A 27,676-nucleotide genomic window follows, 5' to 3' on the forward strand; every position below is an offset into this window, starting at 1 on the left:
GTTTTTTTTTTTTTTTTTTTTTTTACAGTTTTATAAACTCTTCAAGACTAAGTTGTCACAAACTAAAAGTAATCTTAAAGAGTTTATCAAACTTAATCCATATAAACCAATAGTTCAATATATTAGCTGGTTTAAGCTAGATAATGTAAAAAATATCACTCAGGAGCAAGAGTGCCAACATTATATGTTTAAAATGCTCATCTTGTTTACTCTAGATTACAAAGAGATGATAAGGTCATTTCAAGGTAATTCAAATTTCAATTTAAGAATTAAACAAGGTAAAACTCTTGTGCGCTTATGCCCCAGAGAGAATATTTTCAGCTCACCCAACAAAGAGATCAATCACATGTCAGAGAAAATTGTCCATGTCTAGCATACCTATTATCTGAAGGCATTGGATCTAGCTCTATTATCTAGTTTATCAATTGCCTTTGAAATTTGTAACTAGCATGGTCAACTACCACAGAACATTCTATTTTATTTACAAAAAGTTTTAAGAAATAGTGTCTGGAATGGTCATCAAACTTGCTAAAAGTTTTAGACTTCTGAGATCATCATTTCAAAGTTGTTTTTTGGTATGAAAAATAGTTTTCAAAAGTTCGAGAAAGAGAGAACATGTCTAATCGTGCGAAACATACTTCCATTAACACAAACTCAAAAAAAATGATTAATAACCAATTAATGATTTGATTCTTTAACACCAGAAACAATGGATACCGTTAGGCCAACACCTGCATTTTCTTGGGCTGTTTGAAGAACTGGATATTACAGCGTCCCAAATATTAGCGGGCTCATGGTAGGCCGTCTTAACCTAAAATTTTCACCTGCAGATTCTGGACGCCTAGTCCGAAACCAAACATCAAAATGTAAGGTTAACAACTTGATTTCTTCGTCGATAAATCTCTTAACACCTCACCCTTATATTTTCTACAAAATACTTCTGAAATACAAGCAGGCACCACAAGATAATAAGAGAAAAAAATGAAAGTGAAGTGGGCGTGACAGATGTGTGGACGCCCACATAACTAAAAACCTATGCATAAATTTAAAGTCATTTTACACCATGGTTATTGTCTATTTTGAGCAAAGAATTGAGGGATGTGCTATTGAATCGCTGAGCAAAGCCTCGAATCACAAGAGCGATGACATCCCGCAAATGTCTCGAGTGGACCATCAGGTCTACTTCATTCTCACTATCCACAACAATCCTAAGCCGATGCTGGTCATTTCGGAAAAGCTCCACCTGAAAAAAAATCTTAACCTTAGCTTTTCTGGTAGTAATAAGATTGGGAAAAGCAATCTATAAGTGGACTAAAAGTGCTTTAAGTTTAAGCTCCGATTATTGACAAAACTAACTAAATACATAAATTGTGAGCAAAAAACATTATTGTGATGTGGGAAGAGAGCAACATAAAGTGAGATGCATTGAAAAAGACTAAAAACCAGGGGCAATTTTATATTTTTACCACATCAGAGTACTTCTAAATTCATTTACCAAACTGTCAAGAGTACTTCTACATTTATATTATAATGTTTGTTAAAGTTGACATTGAATTGATAATTTAAAGCAAAATTGGTATGCGATTAGATGGAATGAAAACCTAAAACGAATTCCTTCTTGAAATCAAGATAAGAAACAAGTTTGCAATAATACTGCATGCCAAGGAACAAAGTAAGCAAGGTGTATACAAAATTATTAAAGTTCAGACACAAACTCACATGAAAGGGAGGAGCATAACTTCCACGAATTTCAGTAGTTGGAAAAGAAGTCTTAGAACCAGGCTTCACAACTTTCACGCGTTTCCTATTAACTTCTAGTATTCTTCTCTCAAGACTACCCCCCTCTCCAAGAACCTGCAATATTAACAGTAACAATAAAATGCTATATTTTTTTTTTTATCATTCCAACTTTTACCTCAAAATTGCAATGACATGGAAAAACCTTTTTTGGAGAACGGTCTTTGTCACATAATGCCTGTATACAAAGATTGGCAGTCAGTTCTTGAATAATGTAAGAGAATACACATAAATGAGCTGGCTTGGACAGTCAAGACTATTGCAATTGTCATCTTCAAGCAGTCCTTTCATGACAAACAATAATATATTAGATCTGAACCAAACAAAAATAGCAAACATGGTAATTCAGGCAAGCATCTCTCTCATACTTTCACAGAGAAAACCCAAAAGAACAGAAGTCAAAATCCATCCTCCTATCCTTCTCCCCTCCAATTAAAAGAGTTCTAGAACATGAGATGTATGATCAAAACACCTCCACCAAACCTTTAGAACTCAACAGAAAAGAGGCCAAAAACAGCTTCAGTTAAAAAGAAAAACAAAAACTATATAAAAAACAATCTTGAAATTCATTACATGAAAGTATAGTTTGTACATTCTGAGATGCATAATTTACAATAAATTCAACAAATACAAAATTGAAGATGTACAAGAAACATCAGCAACTATACCAAGAGCACCAAAAATCAATTAGTATAGAGGAAATTATATTCATCACAATACTTAAATATACACACCTCAAACTTCACAGATCCAAGTTCAATCTTCTGCTTAACTTCTTTAAAAACATCAGGCTCTGAAAGTTAATCATGCCAAAATCAGGGGGAAATTGATGACAGACAATCAAAAAACTCATGAGATTTTACAGCATTAATCATAATTAGAGAAGGTATTTCACACAAGTGAGCGGGGAAAAACTAAACGAAACTAAGGTAGGACATGGACATGAAAACCCATACATAAAGCTTGCTGTGGGTTTGTCCTTGGAGCAGGACAAAAGAATTGCAAGTCAAATCTTGTCTGTTTATACATCAAATTCAACACAACTCATTTCTTAATCAATACATTATTTAAGATTTTAAAGTTCACTGCAATTTGTCCCCAAAAAAACACCCAGTGGCCATTTCCACTTGGAGTGCTCTAGTCCAAGCAATAGAAGGGCTTGTGGGATTTAAAGATGGAAGGAGATACCCCATTTTGTAGTCCAAAACCTGTCTTAGGTTCTGTTGAACCAAAAAAAAAAAAAGTTTGATGATTTCATGTCACATGACTGATCTGCCATGAAACTTGCAATGCCAGGCTTGCTCAAAGCCCAATCAGCTAAAGTTGAACCAAGCGGCAAATACTATAAGATGGGTGTCCAGCAGAGTTCAACCAGGAAATCTTTTAATTTCCTTTTCTTTTTCAACAAGGCACTTCCTATATCTTTTCCTCATAAAAGCAAGGTACATTAGATCCTATTTTCCAGAAGATAAAAAAAACAAATTGAAAGATCATGATATATACAAACTAAAAAACTCGAACCCTCCTCTCTTTTTCTTTACTTGTTTGCCCTAATCTCTTTGTTTTTGAAGTTCCCAATCCTAGTCTCAATTTTGTAAAATTTCTGGAAAGTTGCTTCCTATATAATGAAAAATGAGACGTTCACTACTCTACCACCTAAATACCAAATAAAAAAGTCACACCTTCATGACAATTACTGAAAGATAAATACCATGATTCAGAAATCAACGGAGAAATTTCAACAGAATTATGGCAGGCTCAATTGCAGCAAACTTTATTTAACTCTTAAAAGGAAGATTTTATTATTTTTTTAATTACCAATCGTTCTATCTAAAATAAACATCACTTATTCCCAAAGCTATAGATAAAATACATGATTGTTATTGAGCTTGATGTTGATGATAAGAAACAAATTAATTTCATATAAAATATCAACTATAGTAACATAAATTTCATCCGAACCAACCTATGTTCTTCCTGTTTTAAATCCATGACTTTCTATTTTCTTTTCTCAAAATTTCACTTAAATACATATAAGGAATCTCTATGTTAGACATTGTTTCACACAGATACTAGTGCTCTTTTGGTTGGGTATTGTTCCACAGTTCCTTCCAGGGTTTAGGCTAGAATCAGAGGGATTAGATAACTGTAAAAATTCGAACCCTGCTGAACCTGTTTAGGTGACATTGATTTTATACCAACAACAATTTGCTAAATTGTTTAAAATAAACAGTGGGAAAGGGGAAGTACAAGTAGCAGAGGGAATTGAGCATACCAACTGCAATTGGCTCTGTTGATGCAGACACCGGTTGCCCCTCAACACCATCATCTCTCACAGGAGTATAAATTGCCACCAGCCTGTACCCCACATCATCAACATTAGCTTCATACATCCTTCCCACCTCCCCTACAAGATCAAACAATTTTCGAAGTCAAATACAACATTCTGTCAACATTTTTACTTGTACTCGAGTGGAACCCACCACCAGCAATGAAACTAAATGAAGAGATTACTGTCAACAAATATGTCCATGTGGAGCTTTTTGTTTGAGTGTATGGTTCCAGCATTTTATAGAACAATTTAATGGTTTTTCAGCTGTCATACCTGGAATGGAGATTAGATCGGGACTACCAATCATTGATCTAAGCCATTGAATTCTACTTTTGCCTTCTTTTCCTCCACTGTAAATGCCTCTAACAGCATATAAGTTGGTGTGAAAACCCCTACCCTCAATCTCCAACTTATTTATTCTAGGAATCCCTAAAATCAATCAATATATCAATTACTTAACAAGAAGAAGAGTTCATGAGAACAAATACCGAGATAAAATAAGAATGCAATCAAGTGTTAGGCATTCAAGAAAAATTGCCAATAGCAGCAGGTACAATAAAATCTTAGCAATGAACATGTCAACAAAAAGAAAAGAACAGAAACTTTCATCAATGAAAAATCCAAGAAAAACAGCTATTTGTAAAATCATGCAATAGATTATCAAAAAGGACATTAAAGGTTCACGTGTTAATGCTCTCCAAAATAATGGGATAGTTTGAAATAGACATGCAGACATATATACACACACGCATAAAAGGTTCACCCTTTTATTAAATATTTTACTAACAGGTGTCAATCTATGATAGATCTTAGATAATCCATGGTAAATGTTACATTAATAGCAAGATTTACTTTTTCATGACTTAAAAAAATTCCTCTAATATTGTAAAATTTAGTATCCCTAGTGTGTGTGTGTGTGTGTGTGTTTGTGAGGGGAGAGAGAGCGATATAACACTACCTTCACAACATTTAGATTAAACAGGACTTTAACCTGAATGAGGAAATATCCAAGCATAAGTGAAACATTTGCAACATGTGATTACTAGTCAGTTCAGAAATAGACATCCATAGTTGGCCAAAATGTCAAAAAAATATTAAATTTGGAAAAAATAAATCAAGAAAATGGAATGTGTTACTTAAAAACCATGTCCCATCAGAATAAGTGCACATACATCTCATGGAGTGATACAAAATTCTGAAATCAAATTGATGGAGATAGATTAAAATATGAAATAATTTCCCCTGAATAGAGAAAAAACACAGTTTAAAGCAAAAGACCTGGCAACACAGCATCAGTCTCAGCATATGCTAGTTCACTCAACCTTCCAAAGACATCAGTCACAATACATTCACATCTGAAGCATCTACCAATATCTTCTAACCGCAACTTGTAAGAACAGGAGTGCTGTGCAGGCAAGAGTTCAAAAGAGCCATCCCCTGTCACTGTTGAACAGAACCTGCAGCATCTTTGTGTCAAATGAGAGAATGACAATAGCTAAGGACTTGTGATGAAATTCAAGAGACTGGAAATATTTCTGACTTCATTGCATACATGCCAAATTCTGAAATGGAAACCAGCCATCTAATGGTTATGCATGTCATTTCACCAATAGCCATAAAGTATACCAAAGTGTTTTAGCACCTATTTATTCAGAATCCCAACAGAAGTAAAATGATTTAAAAATGTTTGCCTTCATACGAATTTTGGTTCCAGTAAAAAGAAAATCGGGTTGGATACATGTTGCTGTTGTAATATGAACAAGTTAAAAACACTTCAATTGCATTGACCCTTCATAAATATACTTTAAAATTTTGCTAAGGATATAGGGAAAGAATGCCTAACAATACTAGTTATTATTAGAAATCTATCAGGGGAAAAAAAAACTCTAAAAGAGAATTTTGCATTTCACCATTGGTATTTGACTTCTTTTTTGTACTTGCTCCAAACATTTCTTTGGGTTTCACTCTTCGGGATCACTTCAACAGCAGTAAGTACATCACCTTCAATTGCCTTTCCCGTGAGAGCAACCATTTCCACTTGTGGAAGCTCTGGGACAAATCAGAAATATAGTTTAATTTGCATGATGCTCCCAAGGAGATGTAGCCACAATGCAGTATACAATAGAGCATAGCATATATAATGTTCAGCAACTGTATCAATAAAAGCAACAGGGTGGAAGAGAAGAATGTAATGCAGCAAGCAAAGCAAAGAATCAAAGAAGGGGAACAGATATATACATCAATAGAACTCCAGATAGAATTACTAAGGTCACATCTGTCTGCAAACGAGTACTATATGCCATGTTCAACAAAATTACCTTGCAAGTACGAGCTTCAATAAGAATTTGGAAAGAGGAATGGCAACGCACATGGATCATTCTTGCAAGGGTTTAGGAGCTAGACATGGCTTCTAGATAGACTTATGTCTAGATAAATTTATTACTCTAACTAGCCAAAAAAGCTAGTTCATGAGTGTTAGAGAATAATATAAATCATATCCTGGGACCTCACCTAAAAACTTAAGTTGTTGGGTTGAGATAGTTCTTTGACATGATATTAGAGCCTTAATGACCAAGCGGTCACGAGTTCGAATCTTATCATCTCCATTTATTTGATAAAAATTATGCACAAGGTAATCTGGGCCCGCAAGTTTCAAGCCCAAAGGGTTTTCACTTGAGGGGGTGTGTTAGAGAATAATATAAATCATATCCTAGGACCTCACCTAAAAGCTTAAGCTGTTGGGTTAAGATGGTTCTTTGACAATGAGAAACCAAAGCTCAAGAAATTAGGACAATTTTTTCATGGTTGTTCATAAAATTTTGGTGGTAACATTACTAAGCCTGCTTTTTATCATAGTAAAGCCAATTGTCTTTCTAATTTCATGAGCTCTAGTTTCTAGAGAATTAGTCTTACTGACTAGGTTGAAATAATAATTTGATGTAAACATAAATCTACTCGGAAGGCAGGTCTAGCTTCAAAACCTTTGCAACAGTTACTACAAAAGTTTTTGAACAATGATAATGACAATCTTGATTGTCATGAGGAAATTCAACCACTTGAGTACATGACAATCTTGCAAGCAACAAGAGTAAAGTTTGAAGGTTTCTAAGTTACATCAGATTCTTGGAAAACAAGGGGAAATAGTTGAAAAAGTAAATGGAAAGATTTCGTTGTGGATCCATTTTACAGGGACCATCATGCAAGTATTTATAGCACTCTAATGAAAACCCTAAACTCGAATAAATAGGAATCAAAATCCTAGTAAATGCCATCAACGATTTTCCCATTAAATTAAGGACAAAATTTCTAATAAAAAGCAATCTCCCATTTCCTGATTCAACTTATGAACACAACCTGAAAAAAAGATACAATCTTACACTGTCTAATTTAGATCAAAGTACAATCTCATGCTTCTATCCTTTTCCACAACTCCCCCAACATTCCCAACTAGTTTGGACTTCAGGTTGACTGAATTAAATCCATACAGAGTATGGTTTCACAGAAGATATATTCATCAACATAACTCACCTAAAATTGTGAGTTGTACAATGAGATAATTAGAGCACAAGGCAAAGGCTAGAGCCTGCTCACTAGAGGTAGTTGTTCAGGAATAGTAACTTCTTTATTCAATTCCATGTAACTTTGTTTAAGAAATCAAAAGAGCACAGTATCATAAATCTAGGACACTCCCTCCCATGAATTTCTATTTTACCTTTCAAGGCTTCTCTTCATCTACACAAAAAACAGGGAAACTGAGATAATATAAATCTTGTGAACGATAATATTACCCACCTTCATTTTTCTATTTAATGTTTTCAAGGTAACATAACATTTGGACAGAAATTTGCAGCATTTTGATCTACCGCCGGGGGGGGGGGGGATGAATAAGTGATAAGGTCAGCGAGTCCAATTTATACAGCTCATCTACAGTTAAATGCAAAATCATATTCCCCATTCTTTCCCAAAAGAGACTACACACCTGGGAGAATGATGTTAGTTGGCTCAGACAACTTAAGCTCACCTACTACTGAATCTGAACGAACAGGTGTGTACCTATGAGAAAAATTTGGACATGTTTATCGCAGTATATCATCACATAGCCTTATGAACCAAAGGAATACTGGAAAATCATTCTAGAGTAATATTCAAATGTTTGGCACATCAATAGATAACTAAGTTTAAACTTGAGGAACTTAGATGGGATGGTAAAAAAGAGTAAGAACAGTTACCCAAACAATAAGCAGCAATTGTAATCCAAATCTGTGACTTTGTACGTTCTAGAGTTAGCCCCATTAATAAGAATGATTGTTCCCTCATTTGTCTCTCTATACCAGCTGAAGAGGCTCAATCCCTCATGCCCACCAAAATATTTTCCTTCTCCAGCATAAACACCCGAAGACAGCTCCTTCACATGAACATTAGAAACTACTGGAAGAGCTGCCACAAGATATCAATTCCACTTTTTAATGAGCTAATTTAAGGAAAAGAAGAACTAAACAAATGCAGCTTCTTGGCATAACTTGGGCCAGACCATGGATTGGTATAATGGAGTACATGTAATTCAATTTAATCAACCATACTGTGGTTCAAAAAGTGGCCAATATATCATAGGTTCATCACAAGATTAACAAAACTCCAAAATGCATGCACCTGTGATGATGTTTATGGAAGGTCTATGACTATCTATAGCCTTGCATAACAAGATAGGTCTTTGTTGTCAAAGAACACATGAAGTTGAAATTTATGAATGAATACCAGGGTTAACTGGAGAGTTGGAAATTGTGACTAAAGGCTTTCCACACTTGCCATCTGCACGAGTAGGCAGCCAGTACAGAGCCAAATAAGCTCCAACATCTTCAATTGATGGAGTATATGACCTGCCACGAGTGCACATCAGTCTCAGAAATTCATGGTTAAGATGAACTTTCTCAACTCTTTGAACCCAGTATATTATACAAGTTACTTACAAGGTTGTACCACATATAAGATCATCATCACCGGCATTTGATATATCCAACAATTCAGATTTATTTAGCTTGTCCCTTGTTCTAAACCAAATGTACTCTCCAGCACCTTCCTGTCCACCGAAGTACGTTTTTTGTGGGATGGCCTCCTTGTCCTCGTAGCAATTAGGAATCACAAGTTCCAATCCCACTGGATCAGCTATTTAAAAAGAGTAAATATAGAATAAGACAAATTTGAGTGTGATAGAAATTTTATTGAGCAAGAAAATGCTAAATTAGAATCAGTGCCAAAAACACCAAAATGTCAATTAGATTAGATTCAATAATTTCAATCAGGAATCTAATGAAGCAGTGCATCTGGGGGGGGGGGGGTGCGCAACTATAAACACATTAGCAAATGCACATTGTCATGTCAAGCATGCATCCAAGTAGTATACGCCACTGACAAACCAATAAGACCTGAGTACCAAAACCCCTGTGAAATATGTTTTTGAGTTCCCATAAGACATTTTACAGAACAATGACATGTGTGTCTATCTTTAAGAAACACGATCCTAAAGTTGCATCACATATAGCATTCAATTACAAGAAAATCTATTTTGATATAGATTTTGGCTGATTTTCCAGAAGTTTAGGAATTTAAAACATTAAACTCACCAACCATTGTGATGAAGTAGCTATGTTATTCTTAGAGAAACACTCTCCCAATGCTACATTAAGCGATTCTTCTTCAACCAACAGGTCTTTTGGTAAAAAAAAAAAAAAAAATGAGTGTCCTTGGTAGATTTCTATGTTTGGGATTTGGAGTCTTTATGTCATGGGTTATTTTGTAAGCTTAGTCTTTAATAGAGTATTCCTATTTAGTTTCAGTCCTAGTAAAGTAAGGATTAGAAATCCGAGTTTTAATCTCTATAAATGAGAGATGCTATATTTTCATTTTCACTCTCTGTTCTCCTGTTCTATTTTCTCGTACTTCTATTTCTTTCTTGCATAAAAGCAATGCTGCTATAGTAACGGATCACTGTTCACAGCCTAATTTCTTCTTATTTCTTTCTAAACAAGCTCTATGCTACTCTAATGCTACGAACAACAAACCCTAGCTCACCACAAATCCTTCCTAGAACAGAAATTTCAAATATGTCTTGCATCATCTTGGGTTTTTAATCTTTTTCAATCAATCATCTATCGGTCGGACAGAAACTGGTTCTTAGGCTTTTCTTTGTTTAACTGGTCAACCGGTTCTGGATTTCCCAGAAACCAGTCGACCAGATGTCTCTATTTTAGCTTTTGCTTTGTTTTCTTGTTGTTTTAGCTTTGTTCTTTGTTTTGACCTTATGGTCTCTTTATCCGATCTTCAGACTTGTACTGCTTGGGGTATACCCCTTGTATCTTGTAATTATTTTTGGATTTATACAACTTGAACTTTTCCAAAGAAAAATGAATTAAGTAACAACATGAACAAAGCTGATGATACGTGTATCATAACAACCCCAACCAAATCAAACTCAAATTCATTTATGTCTTTCCAAAGCTTTCCATCAAGAGCACCTTTTGAGTGCTAATTTAGATTCACAGAAGTTAATGTAAAGGCACATGCTTTTTGAAACTGTGACTTTCTATAACCTAATTAGCATGCAAGCATGACAACAATGATACATAACAACCCAAAACAACTCAAACTCAATCCATGTGTCCTCCCAAAGCTTTCCCTCAAGTGCAGCTTTCCAGTACTAATTTCGATCCCCAAGTAAAATTTGACATGAGGAAAAATTCCTGCTAGAAAGTCATGTCCTATCCCCTAAAGTAATCTAATTATTAAGCAATCATAAGTTCTTAACAACAATGTGGGCAGTCCAATCAGAATCAAAGATCTTTTTTAGACAAACAAAAGCTACAGCAATTTTTATTTTATTTTAGGCAATAATTTTCAGAGATGTTGAGGTCCACAAAAAGATTATTGTTGTGTCTTATATGTTCTGAATTATGAAAGTATGACTCACCAGGTACAATCACATCAGATAATATGGTCCGTGGGCTTCCTTTCATACCATCTTTGCGAATTGGAGTGTAAACAAGTTCGATGCATTGTCCAGCATCCTCTAAAGTCAAATCAAGATACTCTGCAACATTTTAAGAAGATATTTTCTAATCTAGTAATTCCAAGAAGACAAATCGAATTGGTAAAACATCATATTTCAAGTTGCTTCACAGAAACTTACCATCCACACTTAATTTCTCCCTGATACCACCACTTTTCACTCTAAACCATTCATGGAAGCAATTCCCTCTCTCTCTGAATCATAGAAAACTTTAATTTCAGGAGAAACAACTACAACAGGCTTAGACATTCGAGCACTCAGTAAAACAATAGGTTGCTAATGCCAATAAAAGAACGGACATCTTATTCACTAGAATTCTCACCCTCCACTATATGATGCAACAAAGCTCAAACGTTGTCCTTCCATCATCGATCCCAGAAACTCCAATGACTGACAAGTTGGAGGACCTGTGCAAGATTTTAAAGATAGAATCACGAAACCAGACCTTACTGAGTCAACTATTACATGATGGAATAGAGGAGATTAAATCTCAAAAACTGCATAATTCAGAAGCTTATAAAGAAACACAGCAAAGAAAAAGGGTAGCAGCTATGGAAAGGACATCACATACCTGGTATAATAGGTCCAATCTGTTCAGAAAAAATGGTAGGACCACAAGCCCAATCACTTCTCACAGGCTCACATGAAACCGAGACAAAGGAGCCAATGTCATCAACTGAAAGCATGTATGACGAGGTATTGGCTCCTTGAATTTCAATTTGAGCACCATCTGAACTAGTCTGTAAAAGAATAGCTTGGTGAATAAAGCATAAAGCAGTCAACAATCAGATGTAGCAGGAAAATGCCATTTCTACCAGTAAGTGCTGTTCCTCCTTTCTGCTACACTATGTCACAAGCAACTACGGCAATTTGCCTTCAAAATATGAGAAGATTACTAAGTCCATACATGCATAAAGAAAAAAGTACCCGAAACCAGCAGAAAACTGAATTCCCCTCTTCACCTCCCCAGTATTTTTTGTCAACGCTTACTGAAGTTCCTTCAATAGCATTTCCAACTATTTGCAGAGAAAGCAATCTTGGACTTCCTAATCATCAAAGACAACTTCTCGTAAAGAAATAAGTTTGAAACATAAACAACATAACTAGCTACATGCAGACAGCACAAACCAGTTCAAGCACACAAGTCTTGGTAAGCATTCACAACAGATAGCTAGTCCATAGAAATACCTAAACCACAAGAAACTAATATTCTTTCAATACAACTTTCTTAAGATTCAAATTTATCTTCAACCTTCACTTAACAGCTTAAACTTTCATGTTAATTTTTTATATATATATAGTACAAGTCCATTTGACCTAGATGTCAAGAATTCAAAACCTAATCCCTCCATTTATTTGAAAATTAATATCAACAAAAAGTAGTGGTGAATTGCGCCTAATATCTACTTCAATGCCAATAAACATTCAAGGGAAAGAGCTAATTAAGAAAAAAAAAAAAAAAACAAATCATTGGCTTTGCTTATAAACTTTAGTTTTATATTGTGATTTACATTAATTGCAACATTTTGCAGCTTCATCTATTCTTGGTTCACACACTTACACAAGCAAGCAAAATTATATAAACTTGAGACAAAAAAATCACCTGGTCGAATGCGTTCCACCCCCATGCAAGTTCTTGGCTCGCCTGCTATTCCATCATCACGGACTGGGATGCACTGAAAAGATATGAATTTACCAATTGCATCTCTAGTAACACAATACCGAAGAACTCCAGAACCCTCAAGTATCAAGGTTCCATTGTCTCTTTCAAACTGAAAATTCCAAACAACAATGAAAAGTCAGTTTAAGTGCAATTCTTGGATAAAAAAACAGGCATCAGACACACTCGATAATTTTATTTCTTTAAACTAAAACAGTCAACTCTTTACTACCCAGTTTCATAATAGTGGGATTTCAAAATAGTGGGATAATCGAATGGAATGGTGCAAAGGAAAACAAATAGCCAAGTGTTGTTAAAGACAAGGCGATAAAAGGCACCAAGCCTGTAAAATGCTTGAGGTGCTCACCCAAATGAACCAAGGCAATATGTTATAGATTAAAAAATGTGTACAATATTATAGTATAATATATTATATCATATAAAATAAATCTAAAATATATATCTTCCTAATTAAGATTAGATCATTAGAAAATCAAAAGAAAATATACAATAACATGACATAGTCATATAAAGTTATATTTTTCACCCTTAAAACAAAAAAAAGATAATTTAAAGTGGTCTGCAGTAAGTAGCCAAATAGATTAAAAGGCAAACTTAAAATCATCATCATTATTCATTAATCTTCAAAAACATCCTCATTTGTACTTGTGTTGTTCTCTGACTCTATTCAACTCAAAGTTGGCTTATATTTCTCTTCAAGTGCCCTTCTTTGACTGTATGTCTCCCTCTCACTTTAATGATTTTTTTATTCTTTTTTTACCCTAATCTGTTTTTTCTAACAAAAATACCCCTAAGTTGTTTCTTGTGGTAAATTTAAAAATGGACAAATAGGTCAAAACATAAATTAGTTAAAAACAAATCCAGCAGAAAAAAAAAATATTTCAATCAGGCACTCGCTTAGGCAACACTTCATTGAAATCCATCACCTGAGACTAATAAAGGTGCTGTGGTCTTGCCTCGCCTAGGTGAGCACCTGACAACACTAAAATAGCCTACCCCAACTAGCTTGGGTTTGAGGCTTGATTGTTGTTTCTAAACAAAGGAATGGTCAAATATACTTGATACAAAAAAAAAAAAAAAAAGCAATAAAATGGATGTGAAGACTATAAAAAAAGTTGATAGAAGAAAAAAGAAAACCATTTGGTACATTAAACAAGCTAAAGTTCTGAGATACATATTCCAAATGACATAAGAGCAAAACAAAATGAATACTAATAATTTGAACATATTTTGCTAAGACTCATATGGTTAACTTCTAGATATCCTATTTATTTCTCTAGAGATGCAAAAAATGACTTGAAGAATTGAATCGCAAATAGCAGATATTTAAATAAAAAAGGCTACACCTTGTAGCATGAGCCGTTACCCCACATAAAAGGGAGGGGAAAAACCTATTTCAGAAAGCCTCTTGGAACCTCTAGTGTCCAATTTTCTACTGGACAATGCGACCTCACATGGAAAAAAATGGCAATGTTTTTTCTTTCAAATAAAGTACTAAAAAAAAAAACCAAACAGTCTGTTATGAGTAAGGAAAAGTAAGAACATCCACCAAGACTGCAATATGTAAATACGCATACATACAGATAAATATTGTTATAGATCAATAAAAATCTTCTATTTTTCAAATAGCAAATGATTTTTCATTTTGGTTTTAGGCTGGGTTTTGTTAGGGATTAAAAAATGGAGGTTAAATGTTAAGGGGTTAAGTACCAAGGGATAAGTGTTACGAATCCAAGAAATTGGTTAAAAGGTAAAGTATTAAAGATGTTTGGTAAGTGTGTAAAAACTACTTGTAATGGTGGGACCCAATAATTTTTAAATCGATATTAAAATAAATATAATAAAACAATAATAAATAATGGTAGGATCCATTTGTTGGGTGTGCATAAAAAAGGGAATGGAATTTGAATTTGGAAAGAAAAAAAAATGTCAAACTTCAAAATTATTTCCCCTCTCAAAAATTTTGCTACCCCATCCCCTATAGGTTAACATTTAACCCCCATTTCGAGGTTGACCAACATTAACCCAAAACCAAACACACCCTAAGTGTAAGAATTTATTCATGGAAATAAGAGAAGGATATCATGAAGGAAAATCTTCATTGCATGGCTATGGGTTATCCACAAGAGCATCAAATACAAAAATGATTTCAGTAGATTGATTGTCAAAGCAACATCTCTTATATGCTAGCAATGAAAGTTAGAAATATGAATCTCTTGAAGTAAGCATCTTAACAAAACTTTAATTTCATCTGATTATCATTAAGAAGACAGGTCTCAACATGTAAAAAAGAAATTAATGTGATGCAAATTTTGAAGTTGTAGTGCACATGGATTAGATTTAAGCATTTACCTCATGAAGAAACCAATTATATTCACTTTTCCCTTCATGCCCACCTACATAACCGTATGATGCTGTCAATATTCCACCTTCAGTGTAGTCGCCCGAAATTGATAAGAAATTTAGGCTTGGGGGAAGAGCTGGAACATGTGGAAAAATAACATTTAGATTATGTGAATTTCAAACCAGAACTTTACCTTGTGTCAAAAACATATTCAAGAAGCTTTAGCAAGGCAGAGGAAAAGGATTTACTTACTCTCAACTGCTTTTTCAGATATAGCATATGCTGGTTCACCAGATTCACCATCTGGAGTCATAGGAGTATATTTCGCAACAATGTAATAACCAACTGCTCCTAAAGGTATTCGTAATGCCTAAATTACGGCAAAAGTTCAACTATGAACATCCAACAAAAATAAATGAAAAGGAGACACTGGCCCATTATTTCTGTGTACATATACAGATAAAGGTTTACCCACCTTTGCAATCTTTGCTGTGATCAATGCATCAAGACTATTCTCACCATCCAATGTTGAAGAACTTGTTTTAAACCACTGAACTCTGCTAGAACCTTCAGTTCCTCCAGTAACAGTAGCAGTTACAGTGACCTTACTGTTTTCCCGTAAATGACCAATTATCTTTATATTCTTTACTTTAGGAGGTGCTGAATTTGGAGTAAACAAAACCATCACAACCAATGGGAGTCAGAAACTTTATGCAACACGATAAAACTGCAAAAACATTACAAAGATACCAACAACAAAATACTGCAATATATATTACTAGCAATGGAAGAAAACTATAATGCAAGGAATTTCATAAAGCTCATTGTATCGTTGTTATCAAGAATAGAATCTAGAAGAGCATACCATATTTGAAGAGTATACACTGATGAAGCACACTTATAAAGAACTAATTGTACATTTTTCAGTGGACATGATAAACAACTAAGACTCTAAACTTGATAGAGGAGCAACTATTTTGACTTTTTAATGAGGATAATACTCAGCTAGGATAACATGCAACCATTGACATGGAATAGAAATGGCAGGAATAAAGAGAGAAAAACAAACAATAAAATTGGCCACCTAGGCAACAGTGCCCCTACTATTGCTAAAATATCTGGTGCATCACTAATTGGATTTTCATTTGAGGAAAAGTACACCCTCTCACACAAACACACCATTGACATTTAAACAGAATGGCTTGAGAAAGAAAGAAACAGTGAAACTACACTGAAAGTTTTCCTGCCTTGGCCACTAAAGCTGATGTATTACACAACTGAAGGAAACAAACAAATTAAAGAACAAGAATGGCATACATAGCAAGAGAAACTAAGATTAGTGCCACAAACAAATTTCACTTCCCATGACCGTGATTTCCCTGAGTAGGACAAACTTGAAAACTATGCTGAGTCATTGACTAGTTGGCATTTGCATGAGTAAAAGTGAATCTACTTTCTTATATTTACTAAAACTAACATGTGCTTCAATTATGTTGATTTAGGGTTACCACAGACTGCAAGAGGTTCAAAAATGAATTTAATTTAGAAAAAGACCCATTACTTGCCAACTGATATGAGCTTCAAATCTATCAGACATTTTCACTATAACCAGGAAGCATAACAATGCCTCCGGGCCCCTGGAACAAGAAAAAAAACGTGAAAATATGTTGGCATCATTTCAATCTACCTTGCTTCACTGGGTGAGAAAATATTGAAACAGATTTCCCTTCCTGTCCTGCAAAGAATGCTAACTATTATACTACGTAAATATAATCTATCAGAAATCTAGATGATGAGAAAACATGTTTCTTATAATTTCAACAACAAAAAGGGCAATGGACCTACCTTCAAAATTAATGGGTGAATATACAAAAGCTAAGCATCGTCCAACATCTTCATTGGTCAAGGCATACTCAGATGTACCAGTTGATATGGATACAAAATCTCTACAAAATAAAAAATAAAAACAGCCAAGAAGAATGAAGTAACTTCTATCAAAAAAGAGTCCATGAAATGTGTATCTCTTAGAATCCACAATTAAAAAAACAAATGAACTCAAATGTCTAAATGAAAACCATGAAAAGTGGAGCACAAAAAAAAAATCCAAATCCAAATTGAAAACATACAAGGAGAAAATAAGGCCTTGTATATGCAATGCTATTTGCATAAAAGTGAGCAGGGCATAAACCTCTAAAAACAAGAATAAAAACAAACTCAAGAGAATAAGTTGTTTTTTTTTCCAAGAAACAGAGGTAAATTATGAGATATTGAGCACACTAACCCAGTATTCTTATTCTCCCGTAACCATTCAAACTTGCTGGGACCCTCTTTCCCCCCAAAGTAATCCCCAACTCCTTTAATGATATTTCCTTCTACAATATCTCCAATAATTCGAACATTGCTGACCGATGGAGGTGCTGTCACAATGAAACACAATCCTTCAGTGTCCAACGCCATACTATTTGCATTTAAAAATAAATGGTGAAAATATTTAGCAAATATATAGCAGGCATGACTAACCAATAAAGTCAAAATTCAGAGCATGAGAACAAACATTCTGAGTTTTCTATGAAATTTTAACTAAATTCCCAAGTCAACTGTTTGAGCCTAGAAAGTTTGCATCCATTATTGAATTAATTATGAGTTCAGCATAAAAGAGTTGTTCATGCAAGATAGGAGGATATCTCATCACTCATGCTAAAAGGAGGTTTGATTTTCAGGTTCATTCTTTGAATTTGAATAAATGAAAAATTACTTCCTCGCCTTTTCAAGGAGCATACTAAGTTTCAAATGGTAAGTTTCAATTGACTTTTATTTTATACAAGAAAGTTCAGAGAGTTGCACCAATAAAAACCTCAGAACAAAGAAAATAAATTGTCATGGATGCTAAAACGCTTGATCACAGGAAACTCATTCTGTTTAAATTCAATATAAGTCTTGGGGTGGGTCAACCTTTTCCCAACAGATATTTCTTTGGGATGTTTCCCTGATAAAGGGGAACCAAGCATAAATTCAAATAGGAAATTCATAAACATCAAGGATAAACAATAAGAAATTGAAGAGAAAACAGCTCGTACACTAACTAATCAAGGATTTCATCCCCTACACACCTGCTTTAACAAAATCAGTATATTTATATTGAGGTTCCCCTTTGGCACCTTCTTCTGTGACTGGTGTGTACATAAAAACCAAACTGGAATCAATGTCATCTAAAGTTAAACAATACTCCTCATCTTCTGCCCCTACAATAACCACTGGGCTACTATTCCATCTTCTCCTCAGCCAACTGAAAAAAGGCAATAGTGGAGTTAAATTGCATATTTTGACCTTGGATGTGTATATCCTACAACCACGATATCAATCTTACCTAGCAACACCCTTCCCTGGAGTTCCACCACACCATGCAATCCCAGCATAGCCTTTGATAACATTTCCTTCCACCAACTCTCCTTGCACTTCAAGGTTCACAACCTTTGGAATTCCATTTCCTTTATAAGATGAAAAGGTGAGGTTACAAGACAATATGACGCAAGTACATGGTTGAAGAAAAGGTTGGGAAGAAATTAGGTTGAAGGAAAAGTCATCATGTATTTTATACCATATTCTCTTTGACTGAGAATATTAGAGCCTACAATTCCTTGAATGTTTGCATGTATATTTGTCTGATTCTTCATTTCTAAAAGGGCTTTTCTGTTGTAGATGTAAAGCCACTTTGATGTGAATCAATAATTACAAATTATAAATCTATTCTGCTAACAATAAAATAACATGCTGATAACTTAGAAGCTAAATTAACAAGCAACTTATTCAATATCAACCATTCATTTAAATAAATTAGAGCAAAACATACCGGGTGAAACACGTGATGATATAGCAAAAATAGGAGGATACTCTATTTCTCCCATTACAGAAGTACATTCCACTTTCAGAAATTTACCAATGTCTTCATGCTTTGGCCAGTATACCTAAGCATCATATGATACTATCAGCATAGCATAAGATGAAGATATCTGCTCAAATGTTTATCTATGACATGAATCAATTACCTCTCCAGTGGCATCAGGAATGGCAGCAAAGCTTGAAAGTGCTCTTTCTCCCACAAACCACTGATACTTCAAGACTAACTGTGGAGCGGCACTTGGATTGTTGTCTTGAACAAAAACAAAGTGGCAGTGGCAAGCATCTCCTTCAAAAGGTTGATCTACCAACGCATCTTTGAGCAGATAGCCAGGAGGGAAATGCTCTTTCCATTGCTCATACAGAAAGTGAAAAGTGGAGTCTGTTCAGCAGACCACAGTTCAAGGTTAAGAATTTCACCAAGGAACCTTCAATTCATGATTGGCAAGATCAACTATAATTACTTGTTGTGAGATAGCTTCACAAGTCACTGCAGCCTAATATTCACATTGTGCTACATAACATGACAGTGGAGATTCATAATGTGGCCCTTGCTTGTGTTGCCTTATATGTTTCACAGTCTTTGGTGGTCCAGCTATTTCCTCAACATGAACTCATTAACCATGTACTAAACCTGATACATTGCCTGCTCAGTAGCCCTCACAATGCAATCAAAGAATCAAAACAAGAACTAGATAGAGGTGCTAAACAGCATATATCCTTTTATGGTTGGTTTTGTGATAGTTAGGCTGAGAGTGGTGGTTAAGAAGGATTCTCACTATGTTGATACAAATATAATATAACAGTAAGTTGACTGGTGTTTGTTGTGTAAGTAGCAGCCATATTTGTCAATCACCTTCTGTTGCTTAATCTGTGAGTCAGATAAATGCTTATGGAATTGGTGCTTGAAGCTGTGAAATTTATGGCAGGTGTAATTGAGGTGGACATGAATGCATGGAGAAGGTATTGTTCCCATTTAGGGAAATTTAAGGGAAAAGTATCATATCTCACTTGTTTGAATGATACTTGTCAGTAGCACGCACTATTGACATGTGGAACAATCTTTGGTTGGTGAGGAATATTACTGAATCCATATTGCTATTTATATTGTTTAGATGCTCACATGTAATAAAGGTGGAATGAAGTACCATGGCATGCATTGAACCTAGAAATAGCAACTACCACCTTTGTAACTAATTTAATAAATCCTGTTAACTTTTATTCATCAAAAACTTTGTAAAAATTCATGTGCACATGCACAAAGCACATGAATTAGCATGTCCACATTCAGGTCATAATGCCGGCAGTTATTGATTTCAAAGGCATAGCCTCCATCATCACAGTAATTAAGCATTCAGTGATGGAGAACAAGAATAGGATAATCAGAGCAGAGATGATAGAAGAAAAGACGAGAGAAACAGCACCAAGAAAGAAGGCAGAAAAAGGAGCACAGGGAACTTTTATGAACATTTAACTATAATGTAACCTCAAGAAAATAGTTTAAAAAAAAAAATCTAATACGGAGTTGAATAGACAAAATTAGCTAGCAAATGGAAAATAAGATAAAAAATTTAATACCCCCCAAAAATCACATGCAACTAATTAATAACTAAGCAATCCTAGAACAAATTAAGCAAGAGAAAGAGATCATTGTCTAAATAAAGCAAGCATCTACCATAGGGGCTTCTCCACTGAGCTAGAAAAAATCAACATTGCTAGAGATGTGGTGATTTATTTGATGTAGTTTTCAAAGTCCAAACCAAGCACCAATATAGTGTGTTTTGCAAAATGAATACCTGCTGCATTCTCAGGGCGACAAAGCTCCCAGCCATCTCTAATACACAATGCTGTGCATGCTGGATAACGCTTTGCAATTGCAACCTCTTCCCGGGAAAGATCTATCAGAATTTTCAAGTTTAGAAAACAATGAAAAAAGTAACAAAATGAGAACTTCATAAAGTGAGCACTCTATTTTCAAGGTGGAGAAAAAAAGAAGAAGAAATGCATTTGAAAGAAAATGCAGATGCATGTTTTGTTGTACATAAGGAGCAGACATATCATTCAATCTTGAATAAAGGCATTTCGAAACATGCCAAGAATACCTCTATCATTAAACTTTTTCAAGGTAAGACCAACAAGCAAAATCGAGGCAGCTTCTAAATGAGGCATCTTAAGTATAGGATTCTCCTCCACTCGCAAATGCTGCAGCACAACACAATATTAAAAATATGTATCTTCTTGGGAGTTTAAGAAAATGAGCAACATGTTTTCATTATAATGTCATCAATGCATCAAATATTTGTCTCCAACTCTTAAACCATTGGAATATAAATATGTGTACAGAAGATGATAAATATTCTAACTGCATGTTGATCCAAGAGAATTCAGACTATGCTGGCAGAAAGATGAACGCAAATGAAAATATTTCTGTAGTTTCTTCTACTCCCAAGTCCAAATACCCCACTGAAACAGATTTCATTAGTCTCTAACCCTAGGCCATATTAACCTTAAATATTCTTGAGCATGAGGAATCATTTTTTTAACAAAGTAAAAGATGTATAAAAAAAAAAAGGATATTACCCTGAGCATTCTATGGTTTGACCTGGATTATACTTTACCCCTATAGTTGCACATATTAAAGGTTACACCCGCAGCTAAAAAAGGCCAGTAATTCTGTTAGTGAAATTACCAAAAAAAAAAAAAAGATGCCCCAATATAAAATTAACCCTTGGAACCCTTCTCCTTGCAGCAACCATTCCCCCACTCCCACTCTTTCTTTCCCTCCTCCTAAGTTCTCTCTCTCCTAAACTACAAGATAAAACAACCATACAATTCTAAAGTCAAAACTCCCTCCCTCTGACTCCATTCTGCCTCTCTCTACACCAAGACCACCATTGCCACCCTCATCTTCACTGTCAACCTCTGTATCGCCTTAGACGTCAACCTTCAACAAGTTGACATTGTGATCTTCCTCCACCGCTGGCCAACCCCCAAGTGCCAATCGAGGTTCAATTCTATTCCAAATCAATAATAACAACCCTTTTGACCATAATGCCTCCAACAGTCCTAAATTGATCACCTTTTGTTTGAATTGATAGCAAAAATTTGCACAAAAATGACCAATTTGAAACAGAAGTTCTATTTCTAGAAGGATGGGTCTGAGCTATCTCTAGTTGGTTTATATTTTGAGCTCAAATTTGCCTCTCTTTTCTGTTTGCCTATTCATTAAGTGGTTAGCAATCATAGAAGCTTACAAGTTTGGTCATTGGGTTGCAATAGTTTAGCTTCATTGGTGGGAGAAACAAAAAATGTATTTTTCTAATTTTTGATACATTGTAAAAGTTTTGAATTTTTATAATTATGGGTTAATTAATTGGTTTGAGTTGACTGATTGTTTTGACAACCAATTTTGTTTCAAGGTGTGAGAAGAAAAATTATTATTTTGTGGTGGAGGAGGTTTTGGGGTTTGACAGAAGTCATGTCAGTGACAAGGGTAATTATGAAGATACCAACTACGTGTAATCTTTTTCTTCTTGTTTTTTATTTGAATAATCATCTACCTGGTTATTTGGTGGGGTTAATGATTGGTTTGTGATAATACGTCTTCAAAGGAAAAGCTAGAAATTATCTTTGGATGTACTAACTTCGGTAAAATGAATCAGAATATAGGGTGTTAAGTAAATGATGCAGTAAAAGATGTCACGGAATAATATGTGAAATTATAGGGGCAAAATGTAATCTAGGCCAAACTATTGGTTGCTCAGGGTAATTTATCCTACTAAGAAATCATAATGATGAAGATTGAGATACCTCCAACCATTCAATATTGGTTCACATAGCATGAGAAAGCCTTAAGTCAAATTCTTGAATTGTTGCTAAATACTCTCCTTCATAATTTATAAATCATAGTGTGAAAAATTCAAGGCTGGTTTAAAACATTATCCAGCATTTGGTCAAATAAGAGAATCATATCAATTTTGAAGTCAGACAGACTTGCTTGCATCAGCATTAACCACATTGATGGTACCATAAAACTAGCTACAGTAGTAAGAACCTAAATAAACTACACAGAAGGAAACAGAATGATTAAGAGCATGGCAGTAAAGAAAGTGAAAATACAAGACTAGTTCAGCAACTATGGGTCTCCAGAAGTTAAAAGGCAGAATTAAAGAACTTAAAACTAACCTCGAGGGATGGTAGGTGCGGGAAACCCTTCAGGGTTGTTATTTTGTTTTTGCTGGCAGCTAACACCTGAAGAAGTAAAAGAAGGTGAAAACATTAAAGATGGTGATTCAATCACGAATTTAAAATAAGCTAGAGTATTATTAGACAGCATGAACACCTGTAGTCGAGGTTGGCCTGCCATTGACAGAGACTTTAACTTGTTTTGAGCGACCGAAAGAAACTTGAAATGAAAAGCAAGACATAAAACCATAATTACTTTTGCGTGCAGATGTAGAAGTCCATTATCAATCATGAATTACAATAGCCGATCAGCAAGGCTGCAACAATTTAAAGGCTTACCTCCAGGTTAGGAAGCTGAGGAAGGTTTACAAGTGATGTGATTTGATTCCCAGCAAGATAGAGTTGCTACAGGTAATAGATATTTCGCCATCTTGTTAAATAAACCATCACAAGCTATAGTCTATTATAATAATGAAACTTCTGTGATGAATGGACATGAGAAACAAACCTGAAGGGCCTGGCAATTCTCAAGAGGTTCAAACCCAGGCCCCTTGAACTCATTGAAACTCAAATCAAGGACCTGGTAGAACAGCATTGTTAATCAGTTACTAAGCTTCTTTTGTTTGAAAATGGACATGCATAAAGCAGAATTCTAGTACGTTTTGAATTTTTCTCATTCAAAAGTTGTTTACTGTGAAAAATGGCCAAGTAGAGTAGTAATAAGAAATGGAATCATGATGAAACATAAAACAAACCTTCACACGCTTCAGTATCTCAATTCCTTCCAATGTAGAAAGGAGATTGTCTCGAAGATAAACAAACTGTCACACAAAAGTATCAGTTAAACATTCTCTATTCACAAGTTTGGCATATATAAGAACCAAAACATCTGGATAGTACATGTTTACCTCTAAATTTTGGGCTAAGTTCAACCCACTAGCATTGAGACTACGTATTTTGTGCCCTCTAAGATCCAATCTCTGATGCAACAGGAAAACAAAATCGCAAAAAAAATGGCAAAGACCAAAATCAGAAGTGGTGAAAGGAAAATATAAGCAGCAATAGTCAAGCTTTCCGTGAAGTACACATTGAATTGTTAAGAGTATGCGAAATGCTCATGGACTTTAGGGTTCTGAATGTCAATCAGCCACATCACATCACCATGTCACAAGAATATTTACTAAACCTTCAGAATGAAGACAAAAACCATTATCTGACTAATTGATATCTCAAAGAGCAAGGCTATATATGCAAACAAATCACACCAAATTTTCAAACAAATGCTTAACCAATCATCTAACGTTTGTGTGGCCCACAATTCACCATCTATTACTTGCCAGATATGTTTGCATGGAGTTTTAGAATGATTTGTTTGTATGCACAGCATTTTCCTCTCTCAATTCTGATAATCCTTTTTCTCAACAAGGGGGTGTTGGTTTGCATAAAATATTTTACATGTAAAGTCTTTTCCCTTGAAATATTGTACATTGAGCATATATTCTAATGAGGTTGAAATAGTTAGATCATGACATAAGAGGAAAATTGTGAGTTGAGAAAATACATTATGGAACTTAATGAATTGAAAACATTGCACTGCAATTGAATTTATTATGTAGGCTGTCTGTGAAACATTTCACCTTGGCTGATTTTCTGTAAGACATTTTACACTAAAAACATAAGAAAATCAAGAAAACAGTAAATACTCCACACAAAAAAAAAAAAAAAAAAAAAACACCCCAAAGTTTCTTCTAACAAAACAAGAAACAAGTCCAATTTTGTAAGATAAAAGATTTTCTTAAAGATGCAAAACTTGAATGTTACACAAATATTTAGGCTCTAGCATCATTATCCATCTAAGTATTTTGAACTGCTTATTAAAAGAACACGCATAAATAATTATTTCTTTCTCCACTAAAGAACTGTAACCAATCCATTTTCTACAAATCTACAGTTTTGTTTCTTTTCAGTATTCATACTCAAGATTAATATGACTATCAAGACTCGGAATATTGTGAAGCATTTATAAACAAAGAAAGGAGATTGGTGTTCTATAGGGTATTTGCCTATGATAGCAACCTGCAGCAATGATATGCATAGTGTGTTTTCGATTTCCCTTTTCTTTTCAAGATACAAGGGGTGCTACTAAGATAATGATGGTTAATAATCATAAGTACTGAACTGAAATGCCTCACCTCCAATCTTGAACTTGTATTTAACAACTTCAAGTATAACAGATAGCCACAATGTCAAATGAACTAATTCCAGCTCATAACTTTAAAGAAGATTCAGCAGTTATGATTGGATAGGCATCTAAAAAAGAAACCTGAGTGTTTAATTCTTATGTCCATCAAACAAAATGCACCATTGACAAATCCAAACTCTTTTTTTTTTCCTTTTTTTCAGCTAGAACTACAAAAGGATGGTGGTATATTTCTTCACTTAGAAAAGAGATAAAAATGGGCGTCAAAAATTAGAAATAAGGAAATGCGTTGACTCTTTTTTGGAACTAATGGACACATTATTGATTTCCATATATCAAGATAATAGAATACGAAATGTAAAACAATTCATGTCATTGTCCTCTACTCTGCGCATACTAGATTGAACATGCTACATGGCATATTTGACAGAGAAGTCAAATGCAGAGGTTCAAAAGATGAGAAACGTGGCAGAAAACAGGACCATTACCCAAAATGCTTCGTTCAGTGGTCAACAAAATGACTAAACCAGAACATCCAAAAAAAATAGCATGCCTCGGGTTTTTGGAGAGAATATGAATAGCATGCTTACCACATCATCGCCAGCTTTAGTTTCCACCAGTGGAAGAGCAATGAAGTGAGAATCGTGGCTTTCAGGGGCACCTGCTCTTCTCCGTCCAGTCAAATTGAAACTCCTATCCCGAGAAGTTGATAGGGACCCGGCTCTCAAACCACTAGAAACAGAAGGGGACCTAGCAGATGGAGAAGAAAGCTTCTTCCTGCTCATGCTACTGGCAGTACTGTCCACTGATGTGGAAATAACCCTTCTTGAAGAAGAAGAAGAAGAGGTTGGCAATGCTGGCTTAGCTGAAGGCTTCTCCAGCCTACTTACACCTGACCCAGTTGATGCTCTCAAACACTTGCCCATGGGAACTGAGTTCCTAGTGTCGGAAACACTACCAGTTCTAACCATGGGTTTTGTAGGAGGCAAGGAACTCCTTCTAAGCTCTGGAAGGGACCTCCTCACTGGGTCCGAAACAGCATTAGTCTTTCCGCTGGTATTCTGCCGTTTTGTTGAAGAGACGGGTTGCTTCTCAGGAACCCCTCCAGTGCTGTTTCTTCTGGCGATTGGAACTGACTTGGTATTGCAGGAGGATGCATTTTTGGCGGTCACATTTGAACTTGAATCAGAACTGTTTTTTGGTTCAGTCCTCTTTCGAATAGAACCAATTGGTGTTAAGAGGTGGGAATTGGCTGAAATGGTAGGTTTTGTGGTTTTCGAAACCTTCATAGGGATTTGCATTGAGCTAACAGACGATTGCTGCCTCTGTTTGTCTGAAGTTGGAGACTTTTTAGCCGCCTCGTCACTTAAAGGTTCCTCCATTTTTAAGCTAAAGTAGCCTGATTTAACCACCACAACAGCAAGACAGCATACCATAACAATGAATATTGTTGACGTTTTAAGTCACCCCAAACCGGAATAGTAAGGAACCTAAGAAACATTGGAAGGCAAAGGAAACCCCAAAAAAAATAGTAAAAGCGGGGGCCGTGAAGGGTTGTTGAGGGGGGGTCTCATAAATTTCACGCAAGACCCACTGACATGGCATTATTGTTCCTGTTAAGGAGTCGGTTTCACTACTCGTTTGGGAAAAATAATAATAATACTAACTATTATTACAACAAAATAGCACCCCTCTCCCGATTTCGAAAATCTATTTTGTAGCAAAATAATCATAATCGACAAAGCAACAAAACCCTGTTCACCGACAAAGGGAACTGGAAAAAAGAAACTGAAAACTTGCAGGCTAAAAACGGGGAAGATAAACCTCGGATGTCTTAAAAGGGTAACATGAATCCTTGGATTGAAATGGTGGAACTTGGATCTAGCACAAAATACAAGTTCTTCTGCAAAAACCCAAGCTTCCTCTCCTCTCTGTGGGTCTTTTAGAGAGAGAGAAGAGAGAGAGAAAATGTGAATAAAACAGACTAGACAAGTAGAGAAAATGAGAGAGAAACTTACTTGGAATGGATGGTGGATGAAGTAGATCTAGCTAGTGAAGTTTCACTACCATGGAGAACTACCATGTAAAACCCCCCAAAGAAATGAACTATACCTTCCTGGCTTTCTGCTTTGTGTCTTTTTCTTGAAAAGTAATGCATAATAAAGTAAGACAGAGGG

The 27,676-nt window shown here is 35.1% G+C and overlaps 1 protein-coding gene across 1 annotated transcript; it reads right to left on the minus strand.

The window, feature by feature from the left end:
* Nucleotides 1–861: 861 nt before the first annotated feature.
* LOC118035355 (187-kDa microtubule-associated protein AIR9) lies at nt 862–27,676 on the minus strand. Its single transcript, XM_035040893.2, has 38 exons — nt 27,518–27,676; nt 26,090–26,898; nt 24,208–24,279; nt 24,055–24,120; nt 23,808–23,879; nt 23,639–23,704; nt 23,457–23,519; nt 23,300–23,365; nt 21,217–21,316; nt 20,911–21,012; nt 19,264–19,496; nt 19,068–19,182; nt 18,585–18,705; nt 18,328–18,503; nt 17,499–17,634; nt 17,063–17,163; nt 16,905–16,952; nt 15,693–15,877; nt 15,470–15,587; nt 15,226–15,353; nt 12,796–12,964; nt 12,120–12,238; nt 11,764–11,932; nt 11,515–11,599; nt 11,313–11,386; nt 11,094–11,213; nt 9,097–9,292; nt 8,885–9,006; nt 8,359–8,566; nt 8,109–8,182; nt 6,040–6,178; nt 5,408–5,586; nt 4,403–4,558; nt 4,073–4,204; nt 2,532–2,590; nt 1,943–1,975; nt 1,720–1,854; nt 862–1,243 (listed from the first exon to the last, which is right to left on the minus strand). Exons 2-38 carry the CDS (start codon nt 26,879–26,881, stop codon nt 1,052–1,054), a joined length of 5,121 nt encoding a protein of 1,706 aa, XP_034896784.1. The 5' UTR covers nt 26,882–26,898; nt 27,518–27,676; the 3' UTR covers nt 862–1,051.

The sequence above is a fragment of the Populus alba genome, chromosome 11 (assembly GCF_005239225.2).
Source record: "Populus alba chromosome 11, ASM523922v2, whole genome shotgun sequence".
In the NCBI taxonomy this organism is placed as follows: Eukaryota; Viridiplantae; Streptophyta; class Magnoliopsida; order Malpighiales; family Salicaceae; genus Populus; species Populus alba.